Below are 22,591 nucleotides of genomic sequence, written 5' to 3'. Positions count from 1 at the left end.
ATTCTCTTATTGCTAGTTTATGTGATGAAGGGGAACTTGACTCCTCTGATTTAGCAAAGGAATCTAAAAATTGGATGAGTGCTATGAAATCTGGGTATGATTTGATACTCAAAACTGATACATGGGATTTGGTAGACTTACCTCTTGGCAAGAAGGTGATTGGTACAAAATGGATTTATAAGCTGAAACATAAAGTGAATGGAAGTGTTGAGTGATACAAAGCCAGGCTTGTTACAAAGGGTTTTGCACAAGAGAAAGGCATTGACTATGGTGAAACATTTGCACCCACATGTTGCATGACTACCATGTGGACTATCATTGCATTTACATAACATAAAGGTTAGAATGTACCTCCGTTGGATATCAAAACTGCTTTCTTCAATGGATATTTTCATGATGAGGTCTATGTATCTCAACCTTGTGGTTTTGTTCATAAAACTAAAAAATAAAAAGTATGCAGATTGAAGAAAGCTTTATATGGTCTTAAGCAAGCTCCAAGAGAATGGTATGAAAAGATACATGCATACTTGGTTGCACAGGGTTTCTCCAATAGCCCAACTGACAATACCCTCTATACTAAGAGTAATAAGGGTGCTTTATTGGTCGTCGCATTATAGGCTAATGACATGATTCTCATGGGCCTAATGATGATCATATTTCAGGTTTGATAGCTAATTTGGAGGAGTCTTTTGAGATGTCAGATCTTAGACCATTGCACTATTATTTGGGCATTGAGTTTTGGTAGCATAATGATGGAATTGTTATGTTTCAGAGGAAAATTTAATACAGAGATGCATTTTTTGAAAAGGTTTAATCTTGAAGACTATAAACCTATGGAGCCCTACACCTATGGAGCCAGGTTTATGACTAAGTCTTGAAGATACATGTGATTCTTTTGATGGTGGCTTGTATCAAGAAGTTGTTGGATGCCTTATCTTTTTGTGTAACATCAGGCTTGACATTCATTATTTGGTCTCAATATTGAGCAAATTTATGCATAGCCCAGGCACACAAAGCATTGACCGGGTGTTATGTTACCTAAAGGAGGGCACCAAGCACTTTGGCTTATTTTATCCTAAGGGGGTTAAATCATAGAACTGCATGCATTTACAAACTCAGATTGGGTTGAATGTTATGACACACGAGTGGGTTTTGCTTTCTCCTTTGGTGATTCATGTATATCATGGCTTAGAAAGAAGTAACCCCCCACTGTGGCTCCTTCTAGTGGTGAAGATGAGTATAGGGTAGCATTTACAATTATAGTTGAGAGTGTTTAGCTCAGGTGCCTTATTTTCTGATTTGGATATTGGCAAGTCCTCATCTACCATCTTCACTAACAGTCAGAGAGTTGTGGTAGTTGTTGTGAAAAATCTAGTTTTTCATGCTCGCATAAAGCACATTGAGGTGCACTATCATTATTTCAACAATGAGGGATGCTCTGCAAGGGAAATCTTCTTGGTTTATGTGCCAACATAGGACAACTTGGCAAATTTGTTAACAAAGTCTCTCCCATGACAGAAGTTTGAAGCATTTCGCAAAGCTTTAAACTTACTTCCCTTTGCGGAATAGTTTGGGCTCCCTATCATAGTACAAAGATCCTGGCACAACTCTATTCTTCTAATGCTAGCTCACATTCACATCATCACTCCTAAGGGAGATTTGTAGCCATATCTGGAAGTGATGTCTGTGAACACACTAGGACTAGTTAGGTTTTCTCTCTTTAGGAGGTTTTCTCCCCCATGCTAGTATACACCCATCTTGGGGTATACTTATGATCTTTACACAAAACACATTCATTATATATCTATCATCTTATTGTGTGCTCTCTTGAGCTTCTCTAGTGTGTTTGTGTGTGTGTGCACGTGTGCGCATTCTTGCAACCCTATTTCCAACATTACAAACATTGATGTGGTGGTTATCCAAGAAACTTTGGAGTTGTAAGAGGAAAATATCACACCTCAAAATGTTATTCATAGTACTTTGGAAGGTACTCTAGTGGAGCATGCTACATAAGGATACCTTGGAGTTTTGTATCTATAGAGGTCAAGGAAGTTCATGCTGAGAGACATGATGATGACAAACCAAATCTAAGCCCTAAATCCATTTAGCCTTTATGGGGACTTTTTATGGAGTGGCTATTTATGAAGTGGGAATAAGAATTTATGAGGCCTTCTAATATGTAACCCCAGAGGAAGAAAAATCCCTAAATACATTTAGACTTTATGGGGCCTTCTAATATGTAACCCTGAGGAATAGTTATTAGCAAGTCTATCATTTATGAATTGGGAACTATAACTTTTGGGGCCTTTTAATAAGGCAACCTTGAGGAAGAACAATTAAATTACCTATACTAGTGATTAAGTAACTAAGTGTGGGAGGAGACGAAGGTACTCCTAAACAATTCACTTTAGAGCATAACACTATTCATTTATAAAAAATTCCATCATTCACTTTGAGATAGTGATTGAACAAGACATCAATTTTATTAACATTGCCATATTCTTGTGCAAACAATTCATGATAGTGCATATAAATTTTACAACTTACTACCCAAGGTGTAAATTCCAAATATTTAAAAAAAACAAGGTGCATTTGGGGAAAAAATTTATTCAAGGTCATTCAAAAGTAGTGATTCCACACAAAAGGATAATCCATTGTTTACTTATATACATGAGTCAAACTTACTTCATCAAATCATAAAAATTTCTTTAAAAAATCTATCTTGCTAGTAAATGTTTTTCCTAAATGTTAATTATATTCATTCTTTTGTGAGAAATCATTACAAGAGTAGGATATACCTTGAGATGCATCCAAAGCTATTTCTAATCTTGTTTTCCATGGTAGAGGTTTATTTGTAGATTCAACTTTGCCTATAAAAATTTCATCAAGTGAATTCTTAGAAAATCTTTATATCCACCAAGAAAACCATGCCAATTTTAGTGACCCTTAAATCTTAAAATAATGTTCTCAACAATAAAAGACATATACCATAAATAAGATCTTGAAGATTTCCTTTTGAGATATACTCATAAACGAGCATGTATGTATTCTCCATGCAATAACCCAGAAGAGATACAAGATTTCTATGTCGAACTCTTGAAAGAATCGCAACCTGCATCATGAAAAGAGCTATAAGTATTTCAAATCATTAAGAGTTCTATTATTTCAAAAGCATTACCATTCCTTAAGAGAACCTATTTTTTAAAAAAAGTAGAAAAGTATTCCTTGAAAAAAATAAAGTAAAGGTAGATGGAAAATAGTTTGGCAGTGGAAAAAAGATGAGAATCTAAAAATTACTTTATCAAGGATAGATAAGGAGATTAGGAGGTGAAGTCTTAGCACGGAATGCATGATTAGTTTTTGTGTGTGATACCTCATTATTCTTTACACTTTTTTGACATGACACTTGTAGTGGAGAAGTCCTTTAATTAGATTATAATTAAAACTACATAACTTGCAATAGAGAAGTCCTATAGAATTAAATCTCTATCTCTTGGATTCAATATTTTTTTGGTAAAAAACTATTCTTTTACCATAGAGTATTGTGTCCAAAATTTGGAGAAAACATTGCATGAGATAATTGCAAACAATTTAGTTAAGAATAACATTGCTTTGTTGAATCCCTGCAAAATTCATCATCTTAAAGATCTTGTATCCAAAATTTGGAGAAAGCATTGCATGAGAGAATTGCAGATAATTTAGTCAAGAATAACTTTTCTTTGTTGAAACTCTACAAAATATATCATCTCAAAGCTCTTGTGACATTCTAAAGTAGGGCTCCAAGCAATGTTTTCTATTGGTTTTGCGCATGGACATTTGTGTTACATTTTTTATAAAAGGTTTGAGGCTTAAAACAATGAAATTTGGCCCAAAAGTTCCAAAGAAGATTTGTAGAGCTCAAATATTACTTTAGAAGTGGCCTTCACAATGTTTTCTATATCCTCCACCATTAAGGAGATACGACCTCCTAGATATTACTTTAGAAGTGGCCTTCACAAAGTGTTTCTAGATCCTCCACCATTAAGGAGGTACAACCTCCTAAATAAGGCTACTTTCATACCTAAAATAAGAAGAAGACAATTTTACCTACTTTGCATGATTTATTTTTTTGAAGGCTTACTTTGAATAAAGCGGCTTGTTTTTTAAAAGGCTACGCTTGGAGATAATACATGGGCTCTTTAAAGGTTCGGCACATTAAACAAGGCATGGATTAATCATTAAAGGAAATTGACCTTTTATTTTGGAATTTTGATCATTTTGGATCTTCTTATAGTTTTAACTCAAATAATCCTAGATTTGGATCATTCTAGAGATTCTTATGTTATTAACTTGAAGATTAGAGTTTTTGCATATTCTCTAAATTCTAAGATATTTATGATGGTAGAAATTAAAAAAAGTTTGATTTTGTTGTTGACTATAATTGAGCTCCACCGCCTGAACAATTTTGGGATGTTGAGAGTGAAGTTGTGAGTGATATTGAAGGATCCTAGGGGTGGAGGAGTGGATTCTAGCTCCACATGAACAATTTTGTCTCATTCTCTACCAAGTTATGCCATATTTTGAATTTTCTAAAAGCTTTAGCCTTATCCCTAAGGAGATACACCCAGATTGTCTTTTTAAAGTCATTGACTCTAGTAAATAAGAACTATGAAGAAGCACTCAATGTAGTTGTTGTCATCTACCAAAAATATGTACATGTAGAAACTCTAGAGGATCCTTTTCATGATTCTTAATTTGTGGTAGAAATGCATGCCCATCATATAATCATCACACACATTTGACACTTCTCAAAATGCTAGTATAGATGTGCCACAATCCAAGACCTTTGTATATTTTTTAAGAAGTTCTACAGGCCCAAAAGCTGACAACTCATACAAGTTGTTGTGCTAGATTTCTCTGCCAATGACATTATCATGTTGCTGGCATTTGTGATGATTACACTAGCCTTATTCAAGAGCAACTTTGAGTCACGGTCAGGTATGGACACAAAAATAAACATCAAATTCATCTTGATGTCTATGGCACATAAAGGACACCATATAACTTCTTGGAATGGTATCTAAACCCATTTTCGGGGTATTTGTTATTGTTATTAACCGCTCATACGATGGACTCCCCCATAGGCTTGAGGGGAGTATACCAAATATTTTTATTGGTAATGTATCAAGATTATCCACTATTGATGTGATCAATTGAGGAATGTTCTACCTTTGCATACATTTCTTCTATTACCACAAATAACTCTAATTCCACTTCAGCATTGTTTCTAGAATCCTTCTTCAAAGGGTTCAAATTGCCATTCTTCTCATCTGCTTCACTCGACATGATTCGACCACATGACTAGCATGGTTTGACCATATAAATAGGCTTGGTAGCAAAAAACTTTGTGTTTTATTTCTTCTTCCACTCAGAAACCTTTCGATTACCGAAGCCCTTTCCCGTATCTTTCTTTGCATTTGCATATAATGCAACATCACTACCATCTCTCTCTCTATGCAACAAATGTCCTTCATCGGCATTTCATTGGACTCCTAAAACGTAAGACAGATTATGCACCTTTGTGTTCATTAAGGTCTCACCAAATTATGGTACTTCGAGAAAACTCTTTGATACACATTCAAACCAATTCGTCTCACCAATCCCAACCATCACCATATGATCTTGGATACTATTTTGGTATGGCCTATTCCTACTCTCTATAGACTTCACCAATTCTAGTAGACAAAGGAAAAAACTACAAATGTTGTTTTGGGATTCTTACCTTGACTCAGGATCTCTTTGACCTCCAAGCACCACTAGTGGTTGCCAGCTCCAAGATCCTAAATCTCCTCCTTGTTTGTCACCACCAAGAAGTTGATTCATCTTCATGCATGGAATCACCTCTTTCACTCTTTCTCTCATAAGAGACAAGAGGCACATGCACCAAATCTACTCTCAACTCTCTCTGATCTCTCTCACACACACACATGAGAAGATCAAGTAGACAAGAAAGAATCATTTGGCACAAAGGGGGATTATGCTTTTCACATTATCAAAAAGTTATTTATATATAGATGGACTGTCAGGACTATGGTCCTACGGAAGTCGAGCCCCAGCATAAGTTAATAGCTTTCGGAGTCTCGAGAGTATTATTAATGCTAGCGGGGTTCAGGGGTTAATGGGCGTTAGGGTTTCTTGTTGGGTTTTATACCAAAACCCTGGCCTGTGTACACACATCGAAGTTAGCACGGCTCTTAAGTAAGATGGGCGGCCGGGCTAGGAGGTGTGGACACAGGCCAGGGTTTTGGTATAAAACCCAACTAGAAACCCTAACGCCCATTAACCCCTGAACCCCGCTAGCATTAATAATACTCTTGAGACTCCGAAAGCTATTAACTTATGCTAGGGCTCGACCTCCGTAGGACCATAGTCCTAACATGGACCATGGCCCATACTTAACCCTAATATTTTAAGCTTTTTTATTTTTCAATTCTCTCTTAATATATACAATATTTATAGTGTCATTTGCATAACACTTATTACTAATCCAGTGTGTGTAGTAGAGAGTGCCTTTGTTAGGCATTACATCCCTCCCTGCAGGATGCATGTTTTATCCTCTGAACATTTTAAAGGCCTCATTAGGGAAAATTTGGGGTCAAAAATGGCCTCCTATAAGGAAAGTCATTTTGTCAGGTCTATAAAAATGGGAGGTCATTTTTGTGAACCTTTCCCACCTTATGTCAAAATCGCTCTCATGGGACATATTGTTAGAAACGGCTCCACAATTAGGTTCTAAATACATAACTTTTGAAAAATTTAGAATTTATACGCTCAAGATATGCTTTTCCTTTGAAAAAATAAATTAAAAATCTCTATAGTGAAGCCCCTATGATCATTGAATTAGAGAGCATCTTTTTGAAATCTTCCAAAACCTTACATGGCCCATTTTTGACCCGAATTTCTCCTAATTAAATCCATTTCACCAAGATTGAATCTATAATGGTTCCTTCATGTGATTGAAACGTGCAGAAAGTGAATTGGAAATGAGCATGGGGCATCCTAAATGATTCAACAACTATGTGTTCAAAGGTGATGTGCATGTTGCCTAGAAAAACACTTGAGACAATGATAGTAATATAAGATTTACTCTTCCTCTAGACCATGTTTATTTTCTTTGTCAAATATCCTGTACAGCTATGATTAGCTTCATGAAGTAGCAAGCATAACTAGACCTAAAATCCTCCATGCCGTGATCTATAAGAGAAGGATTTTCTTTTATATCTCGATACAGTCAAACTATGCTAGATTGAACAAATTGAAATGATAATAGGCATGCAAGTCTTTTCTTTTTTCTATTGTTAATTTTGTTAAGGTTAACTACCTCTTAATTGGCATGTGCTATGTCTGTAATTCCCACATGTAGATATACTCATATTCTATAATGGTTGGTGAGGGACTCTCAGTGCTATTTGAGTTGGATGCCAAAATATTTCACGGTTAGGTTAGCTTTATCTATCTCTATTTTAAAGTATCCACCTTGTGTTACCATGGGATACTCCTTCTTCTGCCTCTCCTATAGTTGTATGCAGTCATGTATGCAGTCATGTATGTGACTAGACAAATCTCAAGAAAATCTTACACTCATTGTAGATTTGTGAGCTTTGTCAAAACAACCAAGTTATCCCATATATGTTAGCTTTCCATGCCATTGGCATTGACTCCCTTTCATTCTTATATTTGTGCTCTGAAGGCTTTTGGGAGCTGCTCTACAATGTAGGCCTTTAAATCCCTTTTTTTTTTCTCTTACTCCATGCTTGCCCCAAGATCTCATTTGTACTAGCAAATGGGCACATTTTCTTCCTCCAAATCTTCCAAGATGTCCTCTTGGGATAAATTTTTCTATTATGCAAGTACTTTCTCTTTCATGGGGAGTAGTGTAATATGGTTAAGCACTTTGGTGAGAAGGGAGGGGTTTACATTTTATTTTGATGTTATAGTAAATATGCGTAAAGATCCTTATGTACATAGGATGCCCACTCATCCTTTAAATTCACATGAATCTTCTATAATTTTTGGTAAACAAATTTTTAGTTTGTTGCTAAACAAATTATGCAAATTAAACCAATAGCAAGAACTTCGAGAAGTGATATTAAAAGGAGACTTACCCCTTATGTGTCGGCACCTCATTGCTATACTGATAATTTTACTTGCCACATTCCTCAAGGAAGGACCTAGGTGGGTCAGATGCTAAGTTTGAGACTTTCTTTTTACCTTTCTTCTTGGTTGGGGTAGTGATGGTTTGTTTAGAAGATTCTAGTTCCAAGGAAACATAGTCCAAATCCTAGAAGCATGGAGCTCCAAGAAGTATGATTTCATTAGTAAAAGTGTGTTATGACCTTAGTTACAATATTCACTTATATACTTGTTCACCATTTCACACTCATTAATGTTGGGCCTTATACTTGACTGGCCATAACCATGCCCATGAGCCTCTCCTTATGTACAAACTCAATCCCCTTTCATTACAAACCATCCCCACCCAAAGGTTTTGTCCTCGAAACCATGTATAGAGTAATGTATGGGCTGTATGAATCCTTCTTGACTTCCCACATGAATGTGTAAGTACATTTGTTGCAATTCCAAAAAATGCCACATAGACATGTCCACCTGTTTGATGTACATATGGACTGCTCTCTATGATCTCCATAATCCCGTGGAGTCTTGTTGAACTTGATTGACGAGTAGTGATGTATACCAATGACCACGGCTGTCCATATAGTAAATGTACAGTAATGACATCCTTCATATCATCATCCAAATCCATGCAAATAGCTGTCCAAAAACACCAATAGCTATACACTTTATCCACTTTGATTCATTGCTTATAGAAGCTCCAAATGGTCTTTCATGAAGCCTTAGGATTTCCAAGAAGTCTCTTCATTGGGAAAGCCTCTCCACTTCACAAGGTACTCAACAATAGACCTATTTTACAAAGGTGTCTTTCCCTCATTCCAATCACCTTCTCAGCCACATATTGAATCATTCCCTCTTCATCCATTGGAGTAAATTCATCAATTACTTCCAATTGAGGACCCACATACTTCTTCAAATGTGACACATGAAATACATTGTGGATCATTGTGTGTGGATCCTTGTGGTCGTAGAAGGTAACAACAATTGATAGGCTACTTCACCAATCCTTCTCAACACCTTGTATGGTCCATAAAAGCGATGGGCAAGCTTTGTATTGGTGTCTCCCTTCAAAGAATTATACCTTGACTTAGGGATTTTTAAGAACACATAATCCCCTTCCTTGAACTCCACATGCTTCCTTGCTTTATCGACATATAACTTCATTTGGTTTTGCGCCTGAGCCATGTTATCCTTGCACCTTTGCATTATTGCACACATCGTCTCAATTTCTTCTTTGGCTTGAGGTTTCACATTTTCCTCATTGAATGCAACGGAAGGTACATGCACCTTATATCCATACATGGCTTCAAATGGAGACATACCAATACTCATGTGATAGGTATTGTTATGGCAAAATTCATCTAAGTACATCCATTTGTCCCATGAAGATTGAGTGTCATAACAATAGTGTCTCAAATAGACTTTAAGCCACTTGTTCACCTTCTCGGTTTGGCCATCCATTTGTGGATGATAGGTTGTACATGGAGTGAGTGTAGTTCCCATGGAATCAAAGACACTCTTCCAAAAATGGCTCATGAACTTGGAATCCCTACTCACTCACCACTTGCTTCCGCATTCCATGCAATCTAAACACATTCTCCATAAATTGTTGAGCCACCATAGAAGCTGTATATTGCACCTTTGTGGGTATGAAATGAGCCGCTTTGTTAGTCTATCTACCACACATAGTTACCATTGGTGAAGAATACATCTCTTGTAGGATTTTCAGCTCTTGAAGAATGAGTGTGAGGAACAAAATAGACCTTTCCTTTGCACCAAAGCAATCCATTGCACACTTCAAAATGTGGATATTCATCACATAACCCTTGCTATAATTTCCAAACCTTTGGACCAGCCATGTCATCCACCAAATACTCCTCTTGTATCTCATGAATCCAATCATAATGCACCTTCGAAATAGTATGTAGAGTGCAAGCCCACATCTTAGAAAGTGCAACCGCCACAACATTATCCTTTCCTGTGGTGTTAGAGATCTCGAAATCATAATTTTGCAAGGTAGCAAGCCATTTCTTTTAAATTCTTGGGAGAAAGGTTTTGTTGGGTGAGGAAAAATTAGAGTACTCAATGATCAGGCCTTACTTTTAAATGCCCACCATAAAAATAGTGATGCCACTTCTTTATGGCATGCAAAATGGCCGACATTTCTTGATCATACACATAAATCTCCCTCTCCTTCTCAATAAGCTACTCTCATAAGCAATTACCCCATGTTCTTGATATAGCACGGTACCGATTCCTCTCCTACTTGCATCAGCCTATATAGTGAAAGGCTTAGAAAAATAAGGGCAAACCAATATTGGAGATGAAATGAGTGCTTTCTTGAGCTCTTGAAAGCCACGGCATCCCAAAAAATTGCTTCCCTCTTAAGCCTATGGGTAAGTGGGGCAGCCATGTGAGCATAATGGCGTATAAACCTCCGATAGAAGGTTGATAGTCCCAAAAATCCCCTCAATTAAGTAGTGTTGGATGGTGTAGGCCACTCTTTCACACATTGCACCTTCTTGGGATCCATCTTAATACCATCATTGCCCACAATATGACCCAAATATTCCACTTCTTGTGACATAAAAGTGCCCTTGCTTTGCTTGGCAAAAAACTTGTGCTCCCTCAATACCTTCAGCACTTGCTCCACATCCAAGTGCTCTTCCCTTGACTTGCTATACACAAGTATGTCATTAAAGAAGACTAGAACTGATTTGTAGAGGAATGGCTTCAAAACTTTGTTCATGAGAGCTTAAAATGTGGCCGGGGCATTTGATAATCCAAAAGGCATAACCATAAATTGAAATAGACCACGTTCCATCCGGAATGCCATCTTAAACTCATCACCATCTTTCATTCTTATTTGATGATACCCGGACTTGATATCTATCTTGGAGAAGTATTTTTCTCCTTTCAATTCATCAAGTAAATCATCAATTCTTGGAATGGGATATTTATTCTTTATAGTGATTTGTTGAGATCCCTATAATCAATGCACATTCTATAAGATCCATCCTTCTTCTTCACCAACAAAACCGCTGAGGCAAAAGGTTATTGGCTTGGTTGTATGAATCCCATTTCCAAAAGCTCTTCCACTTTCTTTGCCACCTCTTCCCGCTCAACCTTTGAAAGCCTATAAGGAGGCTTATTGACTAGTTTTTCATTCTTCTCAAACTCTATAGCATGATGAACTTCTCTAGTAGGTGGTAAGCATTTGGGTGCTTCAAACACATCTTTGTACTCTTGCAACAAGGCATCCATCCCTTTATCATGTATTTGTAGCCCATTGTTCTCTTCTTGACTAGTGAGTTGTAGCATGTAAACAAGGCATAAATTCTTCAACTCCCTCTTCATTTGCTTCACGGACACCAAGGTTAAAGCATGGCTATAAATTCCATCCAAGCATAGCTCTTTGCCCTCATGCATAAACCATATTTTTATGTGCTTCAAATCCATTGAGAATCTGCCCAAAGTGTGCAACCAATCACACTCAAGCACTACATCAATGGGTCCCATGCCAAGCACAATTAAACGGGTATCATAGGCATATTTAAAAGACAAAAAAATCCTTGTTGCAACAACCCAACTATTACTCAGCTTATGCTGTCCATTTGCAACCTCCACTTTAAGAGCATTCATCATCTCTATTGGGCATAGCTTCAAAGAATTTATTTAATTGGAGTTCACAAAACTATGTGTGCTCCCTGAATCAACAAGTATATGAATGGATCTGCCCCCAATCTCTCCCATAAGCCTCAAAGTGTTGGAACCTTTGCATCATGCTTTAGCTTCTTGTGAAATGGCACAAAGCATGGTTGTCATTTTGTTTTTGTTTCAACTTCTACCCAATCCTCTCCACTAGGATCAAAAGGAAACTCTTGAGAAGGATCAAGAGTAGGCTCTTCTATCATCTCATTTGCACAATCTTGAAATTCAGCCTCATCCACATAATCCAATGGTACCTCTTCAAATTCCACCACCTCAAAAATGTTGGATCTCACCTCCTTTGCCTTGAAAACCTTTTTATGCTCACAATTCCATTTCTCATTGCAAAGGAAGAAAACCCCTTTCTTTTCTTCTGCTCCATCTCCTCTTGTGACAATTACTAAATCACCTTGCCTAGAAGAGAATAAGATTTGGCATCACTCGAGGTGGTTTAGCAATAGAACCAATCCATTTATCATTCCTTGGGGCTATCTATACACACTAGGGTATCGTTGTATGGGAGTAGAAGTTGGAGTGAAACTTGCACGGGGTACATATGGTGTTGAAGAGGTAGAAGTTGGCCATTTTACTGCATTTGGGCTAAAAGTAGATGGCTTAGTTGCTCCCGCATTCCATCTATTTGCAACATTCCCCTTATACTTAGATTCAAAGAACTCCACATAATACATGGCACCTTGTAAAGTTTGAGGTCTTTGTGCCTTCAAATCAGCTCCAAGTGAGGATTGCAATCCATGTATGTACACCATTTTATTGTATTCATTCATTCCTCTAACAAACATGGAAAGCTTCCTAAATTGGTTGCTATATGTCTTGACGGAACTTCTCTTTTGCTCCAAGCCATACTATTGTCCCACACCAATTGAGCCCGTTCCAATGGAGATGTGAAGTTTTGAAACATGGCATCTTTGAATGCTTCCCAATTGACAAAATGCAAATCTTCATGTTGAGTAAACCGCCACCATGAATGGGCATAATCTTCCAAATGCAACACAGTAAATTGTACTTTTTCTTCTTCCTCTCACGGAGATACAATGCAAAGTACATCTCCATCTTGCTAGTCCATTCTTCCAATTCCTTGGTGGTTGTATTCACCCCTTTGAACTTGGGAAGTGAGAATTGCAATCCATGTATGTACTTCACCATTTTATTGTATTCATTCATTCCTCTAACAAACATGGAAAGCTTCCTAAATTGGTTGCTATATTTCTTGAAAGAACTTCTCTTTTGCTCCAAGACATACTATTGTCCCACACCAATTGAGCCCGTTCCAAGTGAGGATTGCAATCCATAAATGTACTTCACCATTTTATTGTATTCATTCATTCCTCTAACAAACATGGAAAGCTTCCTAAATTGGTTGCTATATTTCTTGACGGAACTTCTCTTTTACTCCAAGACGTCATACTATTGTCCCACACCAATTGAGCCCGTTCTCCAATGGAGATGTGAAGTTTTGAAACATGGCATCTTTGAATGCTTCCCAATTGACAAAATGCAAACCTTCATGTTGAGTAAACTGCCACCATGAATGGGCATAATCTTCCAAATGCAACACAGTAAATTGTACTTTGTCTTCTTCCTCACGGAGATACAATGCAAAGTACATCTCCATCTTGCTATTCCATTCTTCCAATTCCTTGGTGGTTGTATTCACCCCTTTGAACTTGGGAAGTGTAATCTTGTCTTTCACAACTTTGACTCTTGGTGATTCTAATGTAGAATGACCAAGGGTATTGTGCAGAATATCCCATCTCCCACTAACATTGTAAACACCTCTTGAAGGGCCTTCCATGGGATCCAAAACTATGGGCTGCTTCCCCAACCTAGAACCCGTGACATGTCCACTTTGAAGGTCTCTTGAAGGCATATTGGATTTGCCTTGCATACCACCAAGATTCCCATGAGGATTCAGTGCATGATCAAACCTGTCCACACACCTTTGTACACCTAAAATTCGATCTTCAAGAGTTGCAAACCTTTCATCAAACTTGTCCACCATTTGATGCATCAACATTGGATTCTCATTGCCTTGGCGCACAATCTCACTACTACTAATGTAGAGCAACTCTTTTTGAGCATACCTTTGAGCATCTTTGATTGCATCTATAAGAGCAATACTTAACATGTCCAAATATTAACATATCCAAAGTAATGTTACCCAATGAGATTTGATCATGTCCATTAGTGTGCGTCGACATTCCTTAATTGACTATTTACCCACTAATGTCATGAAGAGGTACTCTATCTTGTTGCATAGCCCTTGAACTTTGCCTATGTTCAACATTAGAATGCAGATTCTCACTCAATGGAGCATCACCCAACCACCTGTACCAAATCATCACAAACAACTTCATTGCCATCATCATGAGTTTGGTTGTCTTCCATGGACACTTGTGCTTGAGATTTTGATGGCCTTCCCTAGTTCCCCATGCTACCAAGTGGTTAATGTAGAAAACGGCAACCAAATGTGGATTTCTTTAGTTTGTCGTTCGCTTTGATGAGATGAATACTTCTATCCACCCCTGGATCACCACTTTGAGCACCCCAATACCTCTCTGTTTTGACTTTTGGCTGAAAGTCAACTATGAGAGTTGACCGTCCATACGATCACAGAATTAAGAACTTATTGGCTCATCGGGAAGCTCCTTAGTAGTAGTCTTAGGCTATGTAGACACTTTCAATTCAGTCTGCCTCATTTTTGACTGAATTAGGGTTTTGAACCCGATAGAAATGTCCACTTTGTACCCTGAGAGATGGTGTCTGAATCAACCACTTAATGACTAGCTAGGACTGCCTTAAGACACCCTTTTAAGAGTTCCAAATACCCTTGAGAGATCTTGAGTGGATTGGGACTGAATTGCACTTCTTTACTCACTGTAGAGTGCAGAAAAATTTGGCCCAAATCTCAATCAAAAAGCAAAAGCACTTGCCCCATAACTCACTTATGATATAATTTCCCAAATTATCATCACATCAAAAGTATATGCTTGCTCATGTAACCCTTATGTGCTTTGACCACTAACAAACATCCATGGCATACCCAATCAAGTAACCAATGGCTTCCATAGCCTCGGCATGCTTGCAATATAGTTGATTGGGTGTCGAAGAAGAGCTTTATGCTTCCGATCTCCCGGCCAAGTCTTCCCACCCTCGTACCTAGTCCGATTCTAGGCACAAGTTGGGACCAAGTCTTCACATCCAAGTACCTAATACCCCTCCTTGTCGCTTTACCAAAAGCACTCACGAAAAGGAGAGTTCATGCCATGCTCCCCCCAGGCATCTCCTCCAATGCCCGAGGTACCCTCACGAGCATACTAGATACTATGAATTGAAGTGGGATACAAGTGAAGTGTATGTAGATGTAGCTTCAAAAGGATAAGATAGGAGTACTTACAATGGTTTAGCATGACTCATGCTATTTCATTTCATCATTACAAAGAGCATGTACTCATGCTTGCCCCATTCATCTAAAGTAGCTCCATCACATCAATCACCACAAAAACAACATCCACATAGCATCCAAAAATCACGTGATTCACAAGTACAACTTACTGATTTGCATCACTTTAATCCCTTTTGCCTTTACTCCATGGTCCTCTCATCAATGAACGAAACAATCAATCATATGGCAAGTATACTCCAATTGGTTCAATAAACACCAAAGGAGTGATGTTTGCTTAATGATGAAGCAAATCAAGGGCTCATATGATGCATTCCAAAATCCCTTCAATGGTGTATGTAATGACCATTCAAAAGCTTCTAAGTCTCATGAGCATTCCACCATTGTAATTAGCATTCCACCATTGTAATTAGCATGCAAGTGTTTGAATTATTGACAATCAAAGGCTTCAATCTATGGTTTCAAATAGCTTGAAGAGAGGTTTTCAAAAATCTTGAAGCCATAGTGATCAAAAGCTGAAAATGCCTTCATGTAATGCTTCCTTCAATGGTGTTCAAAGGAAGAGAGGTTTTCAAAAAGCTTGAAGCCATAGTAATCAAAAAGCTGAAAATGCCTTGATGCACTGCTTCCATCAATGGTGTTCAAAAGCATAAGAAAAATATTACTCCTTGCATAGTTGTTGAAGATTTGAAGAATTGAAGACTTGAGATGGTTGAAAGCTTGAAGAGGTGATCCAAGTCGTATGAGATCATAGTTGTAGGTGTCTCCTTCCAACGGCCGCATCCCACGCCAACGCTCAGAAACAAAATGCACCAATTGAAACCTTATAACCACGCTTAAGCTTTGCAATGCTTAAGCCAAGCTTAAGCAAGATTAAGCTTGAATCAATGGCCATGAAAGTGCAGTAACGCAGCGTAGCAACTCAGCGAATTAACACGCAATTTAGTGCTACAATCCACATCATAGAAATAGCCACGAGTCCTCACAACCTAACTAATCTAAGCTTACACAAGCTTCTCATGTTGCAATGTGATAAATCAGCCTTCAATTTAGAGTCAAATAGACGCTTGATTCATAGCTAAAATAGTGTGAAAATGTCCATGAAAGACTCCATTGAAGAGCTTGAAAGAAAGATGAGGAGAAGATGAATCAAAGCCCTAAACTCGTGGCATCAAACGGCTATGGATTGAAGCCTTATTCTTTCCAAGATCAAACATGAGGAAGAGGGAAAACCTAAATGTTTTGATTAAGAAAAGTTAATCATGATCAATAGAAAATTTTCCCAATTTTGGTCCTGTGGAGCGGTTGCCCCAATTTTTGGTCCATAGTGGCGCATAGCCTGTCAAAACATTAATCAATTAAAAAATCCAAGAGAGTTCCAGGATTCCACACTCCTCGTGCCCCATTTCTTCATCAAGAAATTAAGAAAATTTCCAAGAAACTCCAAGAAAATCAAGAAAACGAAGAAATTTTAAAAATTTTCAAAAATCTTGGATCAAAGACAAGGCTTTGATACCACTGTAATGATGGGAAAAAGAAAGAAAGAAAGATTGCACTCATAATGGAGTATAAATACACTTATGGTGCTGGATTACCACATGCACTCAAGGGAGTACCACCATAGACATAGAAGCATGGAGCTCCAAGAAGTATGATTTCATTAGTAAAAGACATTTGTCTCTTTGTATGATAAGGTTAAGCATGAAAAACCAAATAAGTTTTTCATGGCATGACAAACTAGTCAGACTTGTTTTATAGGGCCCTAGTCTCACACATATATGTTTTGTAGATATGATTTTGGCTAGTAGAGATTTTCAAGAGACACCATCATGTAAGTTTAGACTTAAAATTGCACTTTTAAGGTTTGTGTATGTATGACCAGATTAGGCTATACGAGGGTTTAGACACATAAAAAATATGACAGAGGCTCAGTTTGGTCTCGTAAAACATTGGTGATATTACAAGTGGGGAGAAAGCAAGAAGTGGCATTGGCACATATAGTGAAGAACACTCCAAGGGTATGGCAAGGAAAACCATAGGATAGACAACAGCTTTAAAGAAGAGCAATGAGAAAGAATAGCCCACCTACTCTTGATTGGGAACGAGGACGGTTATAGGGGATGTTGGCGAGCAGACGATGGGTACTTTGGTGTAGGTAATGAGTAGAATAAGGAGAAAATAAAAATAGGAAAAAGATAGGTAAAAAGAAGGGAAATAAAAATTTCAATACTAGTATGAGTGACGAGTATAGGTAGTTGATTCATAAATAGGGTGTGTGACATGTGTCAACAACAAAGGTGAGTGGTGAGACATTTTTATGCATGTAAAACGTTTTTCATGATTGTGAAAAACGCTTGGTTTTTCACGTCAAGGGATTTTTTCTTGTTTGTTCATTGGACACCTTTTTCACTTTTTAGAACATGCTTGGTACCTCAGATGACATTCTTGATGTACTTTGTTGGGCATGAAAAACTAAATATATTCACCGACACGAATATCTATTGGTTTCTCACGTTAAAATTGAATTTCTCCAATCTTAGTTAGGCTTTTGAATTCAATGGTCATTGTGAAGCACTCTGTATGATTAACCTTTTTTTTTGGACGTGAAAGACTCGAGATACTATCGTGAGTAGCTAAAGTTTCTTCATGTCAAACGTCAAACACCACGAGACACCACACAAGAAGAGAATCATTAACTCCAAGGCACCAAACCAACCAAAAGATCTCAAACTAACACCTAAACACATCCCATCAAAATGTACTCACTCTGGAACACCTTTAGCCCTTCAATTGTCTAGCTAATTCAAACCCTCCAAACTATCAAATCTTATCCACAACCTCCTCCTCTCAACCCAAACAAAAAATATCTATCTCCTCGGATCATCTAAAGCCCAGGCTCCAAAAGATGCAAAAGAGAGAAGAACAACAGTGTGGCTGCTGGCACCAGCTTAGATGATCTCCACTCTCCTTTGGCTAAACCTAGAAGCAATTCCGTCCATTTTCTGCAACTTGACTACACTTTTCGCACCTCTCTGAGTGATGCTTGAAGTAGAAAGTAGAACCTGTATTTCGTGAAGTGAACCTTAGGTAAAGAAAAGCACATCTCCATTCCTTGTTACACCAGCATGAGAAAGAAGGTCCCTATTCTTTGCAACAAATGTGAAGCCATACCATGTAATCATGCATTTCTGACGATGTTATTGCCCAGGTTCGCTAAGCTTGGGTTGACTCTACTATTTTTGGGCTCGCAACACTCTTTCCTCACTACCTATGAGATTTAATCAAAGTAAAGACCTATGGTTGATAACACCAACCTTCAACAAGCATTCTGCAGGATAGAAGAAAGATAGAGCTCTCTAGCAAGGCTATGGCAAGACAACGTTCCTCGAGGTAGGAGAAGAGCTTTTTTTGTGTTATTTTCCTTTGTTTTTTTCCTCTATTTTCTCCTCCTGCTGAGATGCATGCCTTCCCCAATTAGAAACTAATTAAACTACCACTTTGAACTCACATTCTTCTAAGATCTTCGCCCAAGTGGACTGCCACCTATGTATAGACATTGGATGTTCACACCAATGCATCATCCACATGCACATGATCACATACCATCCCATGTTATTTCCATCTCCTCATTCCATGACATGTCTAAATCACACCATCAGAAGCTCTTATGGCTTCTTCTCCTATGGGCTTTCTCATGTCCTAGATGCATGCATCACAAAACTGCTCCTCACATATAGCCCAACCCCCTTGGTGCAACACTTTCAAGTGTTTCACATCTCATTCTTGTACTTTGAACAATTCAACCTTCCACCTGCATCAAAAGGAAAAGCGGCCACTTCAAACTTGATGGCCAAGGACACTTGTAGCCCTCCCCCTGGATCAAAAAACATATAGTATTGTTGCTCACAGTTTGCATACAGCCCAAAGACTATACTTGCATAATTCCAAAAATCTTTCATGCCTGAACACACATCTCCATTCTCCACAACATCAAACCAAACTCTAGCCAACAACATGAACACTGGCATCCAAATTGCCCAAATCAACAACCTGCCGCAACCCGTGGTCAACATCCTCAGCTTCTTCATTCCACAATCTTCTCATGCAACATCCAAAATCTCATCATCCTTGACACATACTCCGGCATCCACATGGGCATCAACCTACATAACATCACCTAGATCCATAGATTCTTCAAGCAAACAAATACACCCTCCAAGGTGTCATCCAACAAAGCATTCACATCATCATCCACATCACTATCCATATATTCATCCACCTATAACTTTCGATCCATGCTAACATCATCATTACCTGTGTCATCATACAAAGGCAACTCTGACATACTATGTACTTCACGCTCTAACACATTACAAAACATATGAGTAATGCTCCATCACTTTGCCAGCATCTACTACCTCCAACTCTGGGTTCACAGACATACAAATTACACTTTCAAACACACTAATCCAATGCCTTTGCATCCACTAACACATCACTCACATCATGATCTATAATATGAACACTACTAGTAGCAGGGCACACATTAGAAAAAAACAAATGTATCAACTCTACCTAGCATAGTGGGTGGCAAACACAAACCATCTCTTCATCTCATCTTCCTCTCTTGGGATATGGAAATCTTCACAGCTTCTGCAAATGTTCTTGGATCTTTTAGTTCCACCTTTTTCTCCTTGATCCTTTCATGCAACACTTTAACAAACTTGTCCTTCTTTAAAAAGTCAGGAGGAGGCCGATTTTCCCTTCAAGCTCTTAAAATTCTTCCCCACATAGCTTCAAACCTACCCACAAAGATTGGCATCTCCTTATCCTCTGATGCTTGGTACAACTTGCTAAGCTCCCTCCATAGGTCTTCATGGAGTATCTAGCTTCCCATACCTTCCTCTCAGTGCTTCTATTAACCCATCCAATTTCCTGTGTAAGCATCTATGGCTTCATCCTCAAACCACTCCCTGGTTGCATCTTCTAACAGCAAACCCACCATCTTTAACTTGTAAGCATCGTCATCCCTGTTATTCATCAAAAAGCTACCAGCTCAACCCTCCTCAAAAACTGAGACATCTTCTCCCTTCTCTCGTCTGAATAGTTCATATCCAAAACCAGCTCCATTAGTTCTTAGTTGATCTCACCAAGTGGGTTCCAGCATGTTGATCAAATCCTTTATCAAAAGATCTCCTTTCCTCAGTGGGGGCACCAGAACATGTGAGGGATCTAGGTGATGGCCTCTATAACACTACCAGATAGCACACAAGATGAGAACATGTAAGGATCAGTACTGGGACCTCCCAAATCATCAGCTCCAAGGCACTTAACCAACCAAAATATTTGCTTCGATGCCTTGCTAAATCAAACTAACACTTGAACACATCCCATCAAAATTTCCTCACTCTAGAACACCTCCATTTGTAATGGGCGCGGGCATCCAGATAGACACTCTGATCCTAGTTTTAATACACTTGCAAAACAATGAGAAATTTGACACTGAATGAAATCTATCCTCTCTTTCAACACATCATTTGGGGCCGGAATGGGCCGCCACCCCCTCAAAAATAATTTCATTCTCAAGAGTATTTTTATAGGACAGGTATGTGGGTGCTTTAGCACCAAATTTCCTACATGTGCATAAAATGAGTAAAGGTAACTCATTAAGAAGTTCACTTCTTTTAAGGATCCTCTACAGAACCAATTTTTGAGCCATTCTCCCTATTTGGAGAGACTTTTGAGAAACACGTCTCCTTTCCTAGAAGACTTTGCCTTCACTTGAAGAGTATTGCAGCCTTTTCTTCTTGAAAACTCTTCATAGATCCCTTCCTTTCACTAACAAAAACTTGTGTGAAAAGCCACGACAACAAATAGTCTTCGAAGGGAGAGATTTGTGTAGCATGAGCTTCATGATCATATTGCCTTATCTTGGATTGCGTGGTTCACAGCCACCTTAGGATTCCCTTCCTTTTTATGGCTTTGCACAACGATTCACATGAAACTTATGAAGCTCTTGATCACTAAACTTTTTGTTGTTGCACGTATCTGTTAGCTATAGCCTGTGACACTTTGGCATCTCTATGCCTTGCAAGTGGGATAGTAAGTATAGCACATATAGTCAGGTATAGTACATCAGCCAAGGTAGATTCAACAAGTAATAATAGTAAATATAGTAGGTACAAGTACATGTGGCTGGTATAGTACACACAGTCCGGTACGGTCCATCAACCACAGTAGATTAGGTAGGTACATCTTGCACATCAGGTACGAGCTTAGCACCACCGAGAAACAGGTACGGGTACAACTAGTATAGGTACGACAGATACAGGTGCAGCAGGCTTGTGTTGCAGCTTTGCTAAGTCTTTCTTTGTGATGCCTTAGCCTCACCATGTCATACAACTGGCCATCAGGTACAGAGGGGATAGTCGGCCTCAGGACTAAGTGCCATGAGGTCTTAAAGACCCTTGTCAAATGACATCAATGGATGGCATTGATCAAAATTCACGATGCCTTTTTTGGGCCGTCGGATAAAATATCATAGTTTACTTCCTAGTTTACTAAACGCGCATAGTTTAATTCCTAGTTTACTAAGAGATCATAGTTTACTTTCTGGTTTACTTCCTAGTTTACCTAGAAAATCATAGTTTACTTCCTAGTTTACATCATGGAATGAGGGTGAATTTAGGTTTGGGAGTTAGAAAAATTTGGAGCAAGATGTTATGTGCAAAAGAGGATTTGAACTCGAGACCTTGGGTCACCATTGGAAATAATTACCACCACACTATACCTTCAAGCCACGAAACCATGTTGTTTCAAGCCATTATATTCTATGTTTTTCACCCCTAGTTTACTTTATCCGACCGTCCAAAAAAGGCATCCATTACGTAAAATATGGACTCTCATTTTTGCCCCTTAAGGATTTCCACACCTCCTCTCTCTAGAAAAATGGACTCATGGTGAAATTTTTGCAAATCAACTCAAAAGTGAAGAGAGTTTGGACATTTGGAATCTACTCTTCGAGACCTTTCCAATGATATATAGCATGATAAGCAATTTTGAATATTCAAGAAGTCCTCAAATTGGTGATGACATGGCATGTAACATGCCACATCATCACCAATTTGGGGACTTCTTGAATAATCAAAATTTTTCATCATACTATATATCATAAGGTTTCGATGAGTAGATTCCAAATGTGCAATCTGCGCCAACTTTTGATTTGATTTGTAAAAATTTCACCATGGGCCCATTTCTCTAGAGAGAGGAGGTGTGGAAATCCTTCAGGGA

General features: G+C 38.3%; 1 protein-coding gene across 2 annotated transcripts in view; it reads right to left on the bottom strand.

Moving 5' to 3' along the window:
• LOC147620522 (putative LRR receptor-like serine/threonine-protein kinase At1g67720) overlaps positions 1 to 22,591 on the bottom strand; it is an 86,668-nt gene that overhangs the window by 22,513 nt on the left and 41,564 nt on the right. For both annotated transcript variants that reach the window (XM_086824753.1, XM_086824754.1), the window contains exons 3-4: positions 2,989 to 3,112; positions 2,799 to 2,870 (exon numbers count right to left, since the gene is read on the bottom strand). In XM_086824753.1, coding sequence (XP_086680879.1) covers positions 2,799 to 2,870; positions 2,989 to 3,112 — 196 coding nt within the window. The remainder of the gene's footprint in view (positions 1 to 2,798; positions 2,871 to 2,988; positions 3,113 to 22,591) is intronic.

The sequence above is a fragment of the Cibotium barometz genome, chromosome 31 (genome assembly GCF_041138505.1).
Source record: "Cibotium barometz isolate CiBa-2024 chromosome 31, ASM4113850v1, whole genome shotgun sequence".
In the NCBI taxonomy this organism is placed as follows: domain Eukaryota; kingdom Viridiplantae; phylum Streptophyta; class Polypodiopsida; order Cyatheales; family Cibotiaceae; genus Cibotium; species Cibotium barometz.
This window is presented reverse-complemented; position numbering and strand designations above follow the sequence as displayed.